General features: G+C 39.3%; 1 protein-coding gene across 2 annotated transcripts; it reads left to right on the top strand.

Annotated features, from left to right (window-relative positions):
- The first annotated feature begins 614 nt into the window (after window positions 1–614).
- Window positions 615–14,125, top strand: LOC131427724 (6-phosphogluconate dehydrogenase, decarboxylating). Of its 2 annotated transcripts, XM_058591176.1 has the most exons (5): window positions 615–849; window positions 9,577–9,685; window positions 9,909–10,023; window positions 12,734–12,978; window positions 13,043–14,125. In XM_058591176.1, exons 1-5 carry the CDS (start codon window positions 839–841, stop codon window positions 14,009–14,011), a joined length of 1,449 nt encoding a protein of 482 aa, XP_058447159.1. In that variant the 5' UTR covers window positions 615–838; the 3' UTR covers window positions 14,012–14,125. The 2 variants fall into 2 exon arrangements, 1 of the variants encoding a protein (XP_058447159.1); XR_009229300.1 differs by lacking the exons at window positions 615–849; window positions 12,734–12,978; window positions 13,043–14,125 and adding an exon at window positions 856–9,431 and having other exon boundaries at window positions 9,909–9,933.
- Window positions 14,126–14,909: the final 784 nt, after the last annotated feature.

Raw genomic sequence — 14,909 nt, 5'->3', positions numbered from 1 at the left:
GTAAAATTTTTAAGTATGCATACTAGAAATCCTGCAATACAAGTCTTAAATTGTGTAAGTATGACTAGAAAAAATAAACAAGAAGCCCAACGCAATTTTAAAAGTCTGTAAATTTTACGATTGTGCATAAAAGTTTAAAAAATCTGTAAAAAGTCTGCAAAAATGCAGCCACTGCTTACAAAAAGAGATCGGAAAATTTTCTTGCAAATCTGAAACCTGACACCTGTGATTCTGACGCTCATTATTTCGCTATTCTGCGGCGATTCCGTCGCATTCTATATCCCGCTGAAAAACCACAATATTTTGTTAGTCTAAGTTGGTGCTATTTTGGCATCGACTCTCCTAGAATAAAACAACCTTAATTCAAGCAACGAACTTGGTCCACGATTTCATCAAACCCTCTGAGCTTAGCTGTCAATAGTACTCCGTGTCGATGACTACCACATGGAATTACTACAATATGCCGGTCACACAAACACCATCTAGGCCAATTCACTGGAGCAGTATTATAATTCGCGACTCCTTCAAATGCACACTACAAAAATGCTTCGTGTGCCCACACGGAGTTTCGCGAATAACAACATCAACGAATAGGTTCGAGACTCAGGTCGTATAACTTTCCACCGCAGTCATCGTTTGCGTTTACTCCGTTGTGCAAGTAAATCGTCGGTAATTGTGCGATCCCAAGCGCCGTGGATTTCATCCCAATCCTATCATCATTCCCTGTCACGCGATCGGAACGGTTTTACCCTTTCATTTCACACCGGTTTCGTTCTGTTTTTGAAGCAGTACCATTTTCTCCAGATTAATTCATCAACTTGGACGATATTCCGGCATCATGAGTGCACCGTAAGTATTACCTTAGCGATAATGCCTTCCGACTGACGAGACCCACTGGAAGTGAATCAATTAGCTGTCTACGCAACGCAGTGCTTTGCTTCGATTTCTGCCAGTCACCTCCAAAGTACCCTTGAACTGACTGGTCCTCGTGGTTGAATGTTGCGGAGTGCCCAGTCCGTGTTTTTTTTTGTTTTTCTGCTTCAACCTGCAAAATATATAACACACCGATCGTAGATAGTTCAGTGCTTGTCGTCATCAATAGTTACGATGCGGTGAATTATCAGCAAACTCCCGTCGCGGAGGGCAAACATGATATGTCATTGCATTGTTGTTTTGCTTCATTTTTTTGAGCTTTTATTTATCATCAAATTATGGAGTTTTCTTTTTTGTGTGGTTATACCATAATCAGAATATTGGATTGTGGCTTTCGTTTACTTCAAAATGATAAAAGCTTATCTCAAATTTGTATGAGCGATACGATCTCCGTAAAAGAAACATGACATGCGTCATGACACGTTTGTGAAATTTGAGCATTCTAATACTAATAATAGGTTTTTGATTATCATTATAAAACAATGAGGATAGCTATGTGAACAAGTTTGAAACAAGGTGATGTTTCTCTTTAAGTCGTTATGTTTGACATGACATTTTTTTAAATGTTCAATATATTTTCGCGGGTTGGCGGTTCAATGCATAGGGCACTGGTCTAACAAACCAGTTGTCGTATGTTCGAGCCCCAACCTGGAAGGATTCGTAGGATGGTTCTGTACACTCTGAATCGGCTGCGAAGTCTGTTGAAACAGAAGGTCAAATTCCACCACAGGAATGTAATACCAAGGCTTTTATATATTTTCGCCGATCTTCGGATTTCCGTGTATTTCTACGTTACCAAAGTTAATTTGTTAATAGGCAATCCAGACTCGATATGAGCACTTGAGATGTCAATACTTAAGTAATCGAAATTAAAGAAAATGTTTGATGAATCAATTATCATTAAACTAAGATTTATCGGTTAATATTTTTAGTCAACGAACGATACCAAAGCTCTCTTTTCTATCACACAATTTCCACCTATAAAAATCATTTTTGCTCCGTGTCGTTTGAATTAAACCAAAATAAAACGATCACTACTCGAGCCACTACATTATTTTACAGATTACCTACAACCTACGGATTGCGATGTAATCGGTATCAAAGTGTTCGCTTTGACCTTAAGAAGTAATACCTTTGCACAGGGCCGGATAAATTTGGAACACGTTTTTTCTATTTCTTGAATATTTTTTTAATGTGGAAAGTGAAACGTGCGACTTTGGCTTACGGAATTTCTGACGCGAGGAATTTAGATGTTAAGGAAGGGCCATTCTAACCATGAAAGATGATTTTTATGATTTATGAATTCGATAATAGGTTCACGCACGTATATTGACTCCACCATAAATTAGTTGTCACCAACAAAGTTTTTTTTAAATTATCTTTATAATAAAAATATGTTCCTCTGACTACAACAAAATTGGCCTGCACCAACCTTGAATCGGCACTACTTTTGTAAAACAGGTGGCATAAATTTATGATTCTTCTGTTAAAGAGTAGCGTATGCTATAATGTCAAACTTAGCTTTTGAAACATTGCATTAGATAGGGATAGCAGATCTCACTCTAATTAATAGTGTCCATATATGGAATAGTTATAAGTGAGGTAACCGACAAACCGCAATGTTGCCTTTCCATACAAAATGCCTCAATTTTATCTGAATACGACTTTCAGTTCCCGAATTACTAGGTGATACGTGCGAAAAAATGGGCTGGGGAATTACAGGGTGATTAGTTGGAAATTTTAATATCAATAAAATTGTTTTTCATATATAGGTATGTAACGAGAAACGAATTCCCTAAAATTGGTTTAAAGTGCTTGTTGATGATCAAATAAACTTACTTCAGTTAGTACCAGACATCCGGATTTTCGGTTCTAGAAGTACCAGCGATAGTTATCAAAAACTCTAGAATAGAATTCCGGTTTTTCAAAGATGGTATATTTTAGTTCATTCTCGCATCTCACCCGACACAGTCGAAAATAGTTTGCGGTCGAAACAACAGAAACAAAGGCAATACAGTGCAGTGAACAATAGAGTGTACGGAATGGTCAAATACGATTTAACAAAGCCTGAAACTTGGCTTACAAGACCAAATTCAATTTGTATAGATTTAAAGCGTTGCAAAGCAGCAAATGATATTGAAATCTTACTTAAAGAACGAATGCATCTAGACGCTAATAATGTAAGTGAGATTCAATTCAACAAAGCGTCTAACTGAATGTACATTATGTCTAAATGTGAAAGCGATGCAATTGCATTCGGTTTGGTTAACAACGAGGTGCACAGCGTTGAGTGTGACAACATTAAATACAAAATCCCTGTGCACATGGTGGACAATGCCATAGAAGTACGCGTACATGACCTTCCCCCGCAGACCAGCGATCTATCCGTTCGGGAAATCATGTCGCAGTACGATGAAGCTCTTTCCATCGAAAGAGAAGTATGGCGGATTTTTCCCCGGCATCCGGAATGGCGTGCGAGTGGTACGTATGCAACTACGTAAGGCAATTCCATCTTACATCATTTGTGGTCAAGGTGGGACACATCCGTGTAAAACGCTGATTACCTATGAAAATCAGCTGGTTACATGTCAGTTTTGTGAACAACCTGCACACTACGATAAACCTTGCAATGAAACTGCGAAAATTATTATTTTGACTGATGGAGCACCGAATATTACTTTGTAAATAAGTAAGAAAGAAATCGTTTTATTCCTAAAATCAAACAAAAATGTATGGTTTCAACAATCAAAAGCGTTAGTCGAAATGACAAATTTCTAGGAAATTTATTTCAACTAAAAGGTTTTGTGAATTTAAAGTGTTACAATTATTGACTGTAACTAGTTTGTTTCATTTAAAACTTTTTTTTTTAAATTGAATTTACTGTGAAATTGTTTGTGAACAGATTGACAGGAACGCACAAGTAAAATATTTGTTATTTTTATCAAACTATTGATTGAAACAAACTAATCCATCGAGGAAAAAAAAGGATCATGTTTTGTAGTTTCATGTAACAATATTTGCAATATCAAACCAGACTTTCTTTTGTCACTATTTCAACAAAAATATTCGTTGGGTGAAACCCAAATTTGGTTATTTTTACAAATTTTTTCTCTGCGTGATGCTTTCATTTCAATCCAGTGAATTTAGAGGCTGTGAACCATTTCGCGGTTAATTTTAACTTTTGGTTAAAATCTGACACTTGAGTGATTATTTTGTGTCGAGTAGGGTAACAGAGGTATTTTGGCCCACTTTAGGATTGATTTTATTTTGGCCCACTTTGAATAAATATCCACCAAATGTTGTAATATCTTTTAAAAACCCTTCCGCAATAGGTAATTTAATGTGTTTACCTTCAAATTTATGTAACATGAGTTACTTCACATCAATTAAATCCGATAAAATCGATAAAGTTTGTTAGGTGGGCCAAAATATATGAAGTGGCCAAAATACCTCTGTTACCCTAGTTAAATTTGATGAGATATGATGAGCACCTCGTTAAAAGAGAAATAAGTTTTTTCCCTACCTGCATTGTACGAACCCTGAGCTTGTATTATTTCTTTTTTATTCTACTTCCTACTACTGCGGAACTGTACACAATCATCACAAATAAATGCGTTTTACTTCCAACCAGTCGTGTTGTGTTTTAGCTCCTTTTTTGTCCGTATTTTTACTTCGGTTCCGCGTGTCTGCTGGTAGTTCCGTCCATCAGGTTATGGTCCCAGTCTCGGGAAGCCGTTGAGCAGTGACCGGATTTAGAAGGCTGTTTTCCGGGAAGTGGAGGTTTTCTGTTTTATGCTTCCTGAAGGAATTTTTTTTTCTTGCAACGCGGTTGTGAATGAACAAGATGGCTGACGGATGGAAAGCATCGTTCGCTAAATTAGGAAATGCAAACTATGCATCATGGAAATTTCGCATGCGATCTTTGCTGGAACGTGAAGATTTGTGGAACATAATTGAGCAACCAAAGCCAGAAGAAACTGATGATGGTTTTGCGGATTGGAAGAAAAACGACACAAAGGCCCGAGCAACAATCGCTCTATTTGTTGAGGATAATCAACTGCGTTTTGTGAAAAAGTGTGATACGGCTCGCCAGATGTGGGAAAATCTGCGAATCTATCATGAAAAGGCCACCATTGGGAACCAAGCAATGCTGTTGCAGAAGTTGTGTTCGAAAAATTTGCCTGAGGGTGGTGACGTCGAGAAGCATCTCGAAGAAATTGAATGCTTGTATGAGCGCCTGGACAACGCGGGCGTGGAACTCAGTGAGCTTTTGCGAATAATAATGATGTTGCGTAGTCTTCCATCGTCGTACAATAGTTTTGTGACGTCATTGGAAAATAGACCACAGGAGGATCTAACAATGGATTTGGTGGTAGCTCGGCTGCGTGATGAATATCAAAAGCGATCGGATCGTAATAAGCATGGCGATAACAGTGAAAAAGCGTTGAAAGTTTCCGATAAAGGAAAAAGTGACAGAAAATGTTTTTATTGTTCGAAACCCGGACATTTTAAGAAAAATTGTCGCAAATATCTTGCAGACAAACGCTGTGAAGATGCAAGTGAATCAGAAAAATCCACAGGATCGAATCAGGCTGCTAAGCAGAAAGCAAAGCAAGTACAAGCGGAAAGTGAGAGTAACGATCGATCAAAACAAAGGGTTGCGGATGAGGTTATCTGTGGTGCTGTGTGCTTCATGGCCGGTAGCGTAATTCCAGGATCGTGGACGATTGATAGTGGGTGTACGTGTCATATGACGAACGACCGCAGTTTTTTCTCGGAATTCAAAAGAGGAGTTACCGTAGACGTGACTCTTGCAGACGGAACAAAAACTAAATCTACCGGAGTTGGAAGCGGTGTGATCATGGGAATGAATGCGAAAGGGGAACGCATTGCAATTACTCTTGAGAACGTTTTATTGGTTCCTTCTCTAGAAGGTGGATTGATTTCTGTTCGGAAACTCGCAACGAAGGGCTTCACAGTTGTATTTGAAGCAACGGGATGTTTAATCAAAACAATCAACGGTGTCATCGTGGCAATGGGTGAGTTAGTTGGTTGTCAATACAAGTTAAAGTTGGCAGAGCAGTGTTTATCCGTTACGGGAAATCATAATGAGAGTTGTCAACACACATGGCATCGCCGAATGGGCCATCGCGACATTGGTGTACTAAATACAATCGTCACACAAGGTTTGGCAAATGGAATCAAGTTAACGGATTGCGGAGATAGAATCGTGTGTGAGTGCTGTTTGAAAGGTAAATTGGTACGAAAACCTTTTCCTTTGATTTCAGAGCGAAAATCAAAACGACCGTTAGATATAATACACACGGATCTCTGTGGGCCAATGGAACATTCGACGCCGAGTGGTAACAAATACTTCATCACACTAATTGATGATTTTAGCCGTTTTTGCGTGGTGTTTTTATTGAAGACGAAAGATGAAGCAGTCGATAAGATTATTGAATTCGTTCGGTGGGCTCAAAATATCTTCGATAGGAAGCCCTGTGTTTTGCGATCTGATGGAGGAGGAGAATATACAGGTGAGAAATTACAAAGTTTTTGCAAATCCGAGGGCATACAGCAGCAGTTCTCTACTCCTTACTCACCGCAATCGAATGGAGTAGCGGAGCGGAAAAACCGATCACTTCAGGAAATGTCTAGTTGTATGTTACTCGATGCTAACCTTCCGAAGCTTTATTGGGGGGAAGCGATTCTCACGGCAACGTATATTCAAAAATCGGCTTCCATCAAGAGCAGTTGAAAAGACGCCATTCGAATTGTGGACAGGCTACAAACCAGACTTGAAAGGTCTTAGAATCTTCGGTTGTGAAGCCTATGTTCGTATACCGGATGTCAAGCGAAAGAAGCTTGATCCTCGATCCAGAAAGCTTATATTCGTCGGTTATTCTAGTTGTCACAAAGGTTATCGATTCCTTGATGTTCAAACCCAGCGTATAACAGTTAGTAGAGATGCACAATTTTTGGAAATTGCGAATGGTCCAGTGCATCAGGAGGAGATACTTCCGGAAACGCTGCGGAGTAACAGTCCGATTCCAGATGATTCAAATAATGATGATAATACAGTGGAAGTTAGTGATGAAAGTAACCAACAACAAATACAAGAAGAAGGGCGTCATTCAGTGTATGAAGACGCAGAAGACACTTTTGAAACAGATTTTTTTGGCTTCGACGATACTAGCGCGGAAATGGAGAATACAGAGCAATCAGTATTAAATCGTCAAGACCGGTGTTCACGTGGTAGAATGCCATACAGATATGATGATTTTATCGTTGAAAATGTTAAACATGACGAAGAACCTATTAACTTTCGCGATGCTTTAAGTTTGCCCGTCTGGCAACGCGCAATGCGAGAAGAGATTGATGCTCACAAAATAAATAGCACATGGGAGCTATCAGATCTTCCATCAGGTAAGAAAGTCATCGGCGCGAAGTGGGTATTTAAGATTAAACGAGATGAAACGGGTGCTATTGTCAAGCATAAAGCTCGTATCGTTGCGCAAGGATACTCACAGTGTTTCGGTGTTGATTTTTCGGAAGTGTATGCGCCGGTCACACGGCAGGCAACATTGCGTACACTATTAGCAGTTGCGGGAAAGAAACAGTTGATACTGAAGCAGTATGATGTTCGGACGGCCTACCTCAACGGTACTGTCGAAGAAGAGCTATATATGCAGCAACCTCCAGGTTTTGAAACTCCAGGCAACGAACAAAAGGTATGCAAACTACGAAAAAGTATATACGGTTTGCGACAATCTGCGAGATGTTGGAATAAAGCGTTGCACTCTGTACTTCTTGGGTTGAAGTTTAAACCAAGCAGCGCAGATCCATGTCTTTACATCCGATATGGAAAACCGTTTGTTGTTATTTTAGTGTACGTGGACGATCTATTGATTGGTAGTGCTGATGAGACTGATATAAATGTGGTTTACGAAGGGCTTAAGAAGAAATTTGACATTACTTCGCTTGGATATGTACGTCATTTTTTGGGATTCGAAATTGAAAGAGTGGGATGCTACTATACTTTGCGATTATCCGTCTTCATCCATACATTGCTTTGTAAGTTCAATATGAAGAATTGTCGACCCTCAAAGATTCCTATGGATCCAGGTTACAAACCGAGTAACGATGATAGTAAACGATTTGAAAAATCCAACAATGTACCGAAGTCTTGTTGGAGCTTTATTATATTTAGCGGTTAACGCAAGACCAGATCTATCTTTGAGTGTTGGCTTGCTTGGAAGGAAAGTGAGTGAACCCAACAACATGGATTGGTATGCAGCGAAACGAGTTCTGCAATATTTGAGCGTGACGAGTGATTTGAAATTGCAATTCGGACCAGGAGAAGGATGGTGTTTAAGAGGATTTTCTGATTCTGATTGGGCAGGAGATGTTCGCACGAGGAGATCAACAACCGGGTTTATCTTTTTCTATGGAAGCGGTCCAATTAGCTGGGTGAGCAAAGCACAATGTTCTGTTGCACTGTCGTCCCTCGAAGCTGAGTACAACGCACTGTCGCTAGCTTGTCAAGAAACCGTTTGGCTTAGGCGATTGTTGTCAGAATTAAGTGAAGCAGAAGACAAAGCTACTGTCATTCTCGAGGATAACCAAGGATGTCTCAGTTTTGCTACGTCGGAAAGGACCAGTGGTCGCGTTAAACATATCGACACTAAAAGGCATTATGTACGGGAATTAGCGGAGAAAGATGTCATCAAGTTGGTGTATTGTCCGACCAGTGAGATGGTTGCAGATGCATTAACAAAGCCTTTAGGTCCTACAGGATTGCGGAAATTCGTCGAGCAAATAGGACTGAAGCCTTAAACTCGGTGTTCATCCAGGAGGAGTGATGAGATATGATGAGCACCTCGTTAAAAGAGAAATAAGTTTTTTCCCTACCTGCATTGTACGAACCCTGAGCTTGTATTATTTCTTTTTTATTCTACTTCCTACTACTGCGGAACTGTACACAATCATCACAAATAAATGCGTTTTACTTCCAACCAGTCGTGTTGTGTTTTAGCTCCTTTTTTGTCCGTATTTTTACTTCGGTTCCGCGTGTCTGCTGGTAGTTCCGTCCATCAAAATTTAACTAAAACTGCGGCCCATTTCACAGTTTCACGGATGCAAACTTATTTGCGTTTATTTTGCACTGGAAATCATTTTGACTGAAGAATTGATATTAGAATTTTCTTTGCAAGATTTTTTTCAGTGTCGGAAAATAACCTCTGTCAAAAATAACCATGCTTTCAAGCAGGGTTATTTTTGACAACATTAAAATAACCACTCGAGTGTCAGATTTCAACCAAGAGTTGAAATTAACCGCGAAATGGTTCACAGCCAGAGGATACAATAGTTAACTATTTTAGTTTTCATCCATTGATAAGTTGTCCCTGCTGTTGTTGAAAACTTTTTGTTTTCATTTCGTCTGTTGAATTGGTGATGAAAATTTCTGTACACTTACATCTTGATTGATTTATAGGAAGGTATGAAGAAGTAACTTGTAAGCATTTAGTTTTTTAGACCCTTTCATGACCTTTTCTTTTGCTTCTTCAGTATTTTTCTCAAAGAATCTTTTCTGGAAAGTTGATCCTAAATGCGTTATGTTGTTATTTAATTTGATATTCATAGGAAAGCAGACATCGCTCTAATTGGCTTAGCTGTCATGGGACAGAACTTAATCCTGAACATGGACTCAAAAGGGTTCGTGGTGTGTGCCTACAACCGAACTGTTGATAAGGTAGGTCATCATTTAATTGTCGGTAATCCGACATGCGAAATCTACTGGCAAAACTACGTGATTAATGCTGCATGGTACGCTGATAAGATTGTTTGCTTGAGAGCAACATCGTACGAGTGATGCACATTATTCATTACCATTCTTGCGTTTGAGACGCTGTGGATTCTATATAATTTGTAAAAATTTCATCATCTGCTTCTCGTTGGTTCCTTTATTCGTCTAGGTCAAACAATTCCTCGACAATGAGGCCAAAGGAACTAAAATCATCGGCGCTACTTCCCTACAGGATATGGTCAACAAATTGAAGAAGCCACGTAAAATTATGATGCTCGTGAAAGGTGAGTGAAATATGCATTTGACGTTTTTGTTTGCGCAGTTGACTTTTAATATCAGTAAAATAATTATAAAAGAAATTTCTGATATTTTCACTCATTGTAATTATTATAATTCGTACCGTGTCTACTTCTGCAGGTAAACAATTTTGTACTCTCTTTTACCCTGTCTCATTAACTCCCACATTATCGAAATGACAGAATGCGCAATGAATTCTTACTTGACTGCATGATTTTTCAGTGCTCGATCGGTTCAGTGCTAGAAGTTGGCCTGAGTTGGCTGCTCGATCAACCCGATTGACAGTGACATTATAAAAGTCATTGAATGTTCGCTCATTTTATGAATGTGTTAGTGTAAAATTTAGGCGACTTAAGCCATTTCACTACACTCCAGCTTTGTAAATTCCCAGCGAATTTCACTACACTCCAGTTTTGTTAATTTCCAGCGAATTTCAACAGTTTTTTTTTCGAAATTTTAAGTAGAACTGATTATTTACTAGTTATTTATATCCGAAAAACATAAAGATTTAAATTTGTATATTCAGTTATGTAATGTTCTCATTTAAAAATAAACTGAAAATCACCACGAAAACGTGCCAAATCGGGAAAAAAGAAGAAGAAGACGAATTGACAATTCAGTCCGCATCTTCTCACTCAATTCCGATAGATTTCCGAATCAACCGGTTGGAGGCGAAATTCATTCGAAATCGGTTGTTGCACTGGATTCCGCATTGATTCGGATTTCATACTGAGTTCCACCTAGAATTCTGAATGAAAAAACATCGAAATTCAAGTACGAGAACAAAAATTAATTTGGAAATCCATTAGATTTTTTTATCGTGGCGTCACAAATGAACAAGAATTCATCCTTGACAGTTCAGCGGTACTGTTTACAAACAAGCTTAAACCAAATCGGGGAACACATCTCAAACAATCATCTTTACACTTCACAACTAGCCACTTTTATTTAATAAATCTCTGAAACGAACAGTATCGAATCGTTAACAAATGTTTTGAAACTCTATTTAGGCTGAACTGTCAAAATGTGTTCATCCGATTGAGGTTAGCAATGACGGTAAAAAACCTAATTAGGTTTTACATGATGACGACACAAATGAACCGCCGATGAATCAAATTCATCTTTGACAGCTGCCAGTGGGTTGTTTTGTTTTGCGACTACAAATTAAAAATTGAAAAATGACGAAATAGTGACTGTTACAAACGTGTTCCACATTAAAAAGAACTAAAAACATTGCCCTGCATGCGTTTCCAACATCAAGGAGCGATATTTGTATAAATCTGCTTGCAATTTTTAAATTCAAACCATGAACTTTCAAACTGTAAACAAACCACCGGTGGCTGTAAAAAAAAGTTCATTTTGTGAGGTCATGTCATATTCGTGTAAAACCTAATTAGATTTTCTATCGTGACTGCCATTGTCAACTGTCAACTGCATTGTCAGGTGATTTTCTTCTACTCCGAAGTTGATCGTTTCCGTGTTGAATTTTATTTAAATTCTAGTGAATAATTCCGGATAAGTAGAACTATTGTGAGGACCAGCTTTCCTTTAAGGAGTTATGCACAAGGCTGGGCTCGAAATATTGATAAATTTCATGGCTTATATTGAAAAAGCATACATCTGTGTGAAATGAAATAAGTATTTGTAATCAAATTTTCGTCAATGACATTTAGAGGGTAGTCGATTCTCGAAAATGTAAGTGGATGTACATTCTAGCAGTCTACAAGGAGAGATTAGTCAGCTTAACCGTGGAGCGACGCCAACTTAGCTCGACAGACATCACGATGACTGGTTATATTAGGGGAATAGGAGAAATGATTGACAGTAGGAAAAACGATATTTTAGATAAATTTAAAAATGAAACTTTTCTTACCAATGCACTCTGAAACATGAACATGGCACGTTTTTAGTAAACTAGGATTCGGAAGGACCACGCAGTGATCCTATCGGTTGATTCATTATATTTCCTAGATTCGACATATGGAGAAATCAGATTCTTAAAAGTTACCTACTCTATTCTTGAAATCAATTAGTAAAAGGATGAGTTGCGAATGAGTTCAGATTCAAACTTTATTATGGCACAAATATAAAGTATGTACATGTATTCGTGTGCAAAATGAGGATAATACACGCAATCCTCCATAGTCACGTGAAATGCACCCGAAGCATCAAACTCACGATCGTTTGCCGTTTCGTGGAGGCTACAGAGCAAATAAAGCCCACTAAATAATGCGTCATAAACGGGCTCGGCTCGTGACATAAGTGAATGAACATGAAAGTAGGGCAAGCAAAAAATTAAAAGTGCAAGCAAAAAATTAAAGGTCTGCTTCGGCGTCTTCCATCGTTGCATAACAGGTTGTATATTGTTCCGATATATTGGCCTGACAGACCTTCACGGGGTGACGGGTATCGAGGGGTTATTTCACGATCAAACAAGGGCTTGGGGCTTGACAATATCGTGAGACACTTGCTGTTAGATACAATCTATGCGTCCCCAAACGGCAGACTAAGCAATCTGAGTGCGAATCGACACGACTATCACTTTTAGTTTTCGATCAGGTTGTCGATCGCTTGATATTGACAGTGACCGGGGACACACATGGCTTAAAGGCTACACTTAAATCACGTGTCGTTGATAAATAAAAATCATGCAGGCGTAGTTAATTACTAAAGGTTTCTCTCTACTTGTCATTTCAGCCGGTAGTGCGGTGGACGATTTTATCAACCAGTTACTTCCGTTGATCGAGAAAGGTGACGTCATTATCGATGGAGGTAACTCCGAACACCAGGATTCTGCTCGCCGCTATGAAGAGCTGAAGGCGAAAGGTATTCTGTATGTGGGATCTGGTGTTAGTGGTGGTGAGGAAGGTGCTCGATATGGTCCCTCACTGATGCCCGGTGGCCATCCGGATGCTTGGCCGTTGATCAAGAACATTTTCCAGGTAGGTTCCTTGATGGGCAAAATAAGTTTACACTCAATCACACTGCTGTCATTATCTTGTTTAGGCAATTTGCGCGAAATCGAATGGAGATCCGTGCTGTGAATGGGTTGGCGAAGGCGGTGCCGGTCACTTCGTTAAGATGGTTCACAATGGCATTGAGTACGGGGATATGCAGTTGATCTGCGAAGCGTACCACCTGATGTTGGCGTTGGGAATGACGCAGAAGGAAATGGCTCAGGAGTTCGATGAATGGAACAAGGGTGTACTGGATTCATTCCTGATCGAAATAACACGGGATATTCTGAACTACAAGGATGAAGATGGATACCTGTTGGAACGCATTCGAGATACGGCTGGACAAAAGGGTACCGGAAAGTGGACGGCTATTGCTGCCCTACATCACGGTGTTCCCGTCACACTTATTGGTGAGGCAGTCTTCTCGCGATGCTTGTCTGCCCTCAAGGAGGAACGAACCAGGGCTAGCAAGCAACTGTCCGGACCCAACAAAAAGCCATCGGTTGCAGATAGAAAAGCATTTTTGACTCACATACGTAATGCTTTATACTGTGCCAAAATCGTTTCGTATGCTCAAGGATTTATGCTGTTGCGAGAAGCTGCCGACGAGTACAAGTGGAACCTAAACTACGGTGGAATTGCTTTGATGTGGCGAGGAGGCTGCATCATTCGCAGCGTCTTCCTCGGTAACATTCGGGACGCTTTCGTAAGGAATCCTCAGTTGTCCAATTTGTTGTTGGACAGTTTCTTCAAGGACGCCATCGTGAAGAATCAACAATCGTGGCGTGAGGTGGTCAGTCAAGCTGTCCTATGGGGAGTACCGGTTCCCGCGTTGTCGGCCGCTTTGGCTTTCTTCGATGGCTACCGCTCGGAACGTTTGCCGGCTAACTTACTGCAGGCACAACGCGACTACTTCGGTGCCCACACTTACGAACTGCTTGGCAAGGAGGGTAAATTCGTACACACCAACTGGACCGGAAAAGGTGGAAACGTTTCGGCCAGTACTTATTTGGCCTAGTCGACTGAAAATGGACGTTCGATGATTTTGGATCACATTCCCACTCATGACAGTGATTGTTATTTATTGTTACTCATCCTTTTAGATTTCGAAATTAAATATTTTTATGAAAAACGTTGTTTAGGGTTGTGTATACGATCTTTCTTATTTTTGTCGAAGAATAACTAAGAAGCCGAAAGTTCTGTAATATCTGTGAATCTCTATCTTCTGGTTTTTTCAGTTCCACAAAAACTCTCACTGCTTTATAGAGTACGTGGAACGTTTTGGATATATCAGATATACAAAAGATTTAGAGACCTGTTGGTATAAAAGTACCAAATGGCCTTTTTGACAACTTTAATGCTAAACTCAAGAACGACTCCTTCCACGAGAAAGACAACAAGAAGATTATTTTTAGTTTAGCAATGACCTAAGCAACCAACAGTTCCTCATTTACTGAATCCACTTTCTTGTTGCTTAAAAATATTTGTGGAACTTCTGATACCTTGACAGTACAGAACAAGGTTTACGTGAACTTTCTCACTGCTTAAAAAACACGCATTTTGAAAGCTGGGACGTACAGAACAACCCAAGTAACCAAGACGCATAATAACCCAACATTATTTCAGCTTTAAAAACTCGTGTAAAGAAATTGCTTGAATGCAGCGGAGTTACACATGCTTTTATAATGCTATTATAAAGCTGAAAGGGGCGTTTATTAAACTTTTCTAAGATCTGACAGGTGAAGCAGGATTTGCACATTATTAATCTAGCTATAATGCAAATATCTACTTTATCGATGATAACAATTTCAACTTTAGATTATGAATGTCACCTTGCAATAAGAATTCTTAAATAATGTGTTACGAATAAAATTTAAATATTGAAAAAGATATTTAATGTTCAACATGAATAAATG

This window comes from Malaya genurostris, chromosome 2 (assembly GCF_030247185.1).
Source record: "Malaya genurostris strain Urasoe2022 chromosome 2, Malgen_1.1, whole genome shotgun sequence".
Classification (NCBI taxonomy): Eukaryota; Metazoa; Arthropoda; class Insecta; order Diptera; family Culicidae; genus Malaya; species Malaya genurostris.
The sequence above is the reverse complement of the archived record's forward strand: the minus strand, read 5'-3'. Positions and strand labels throughout refer to the sequence as shown.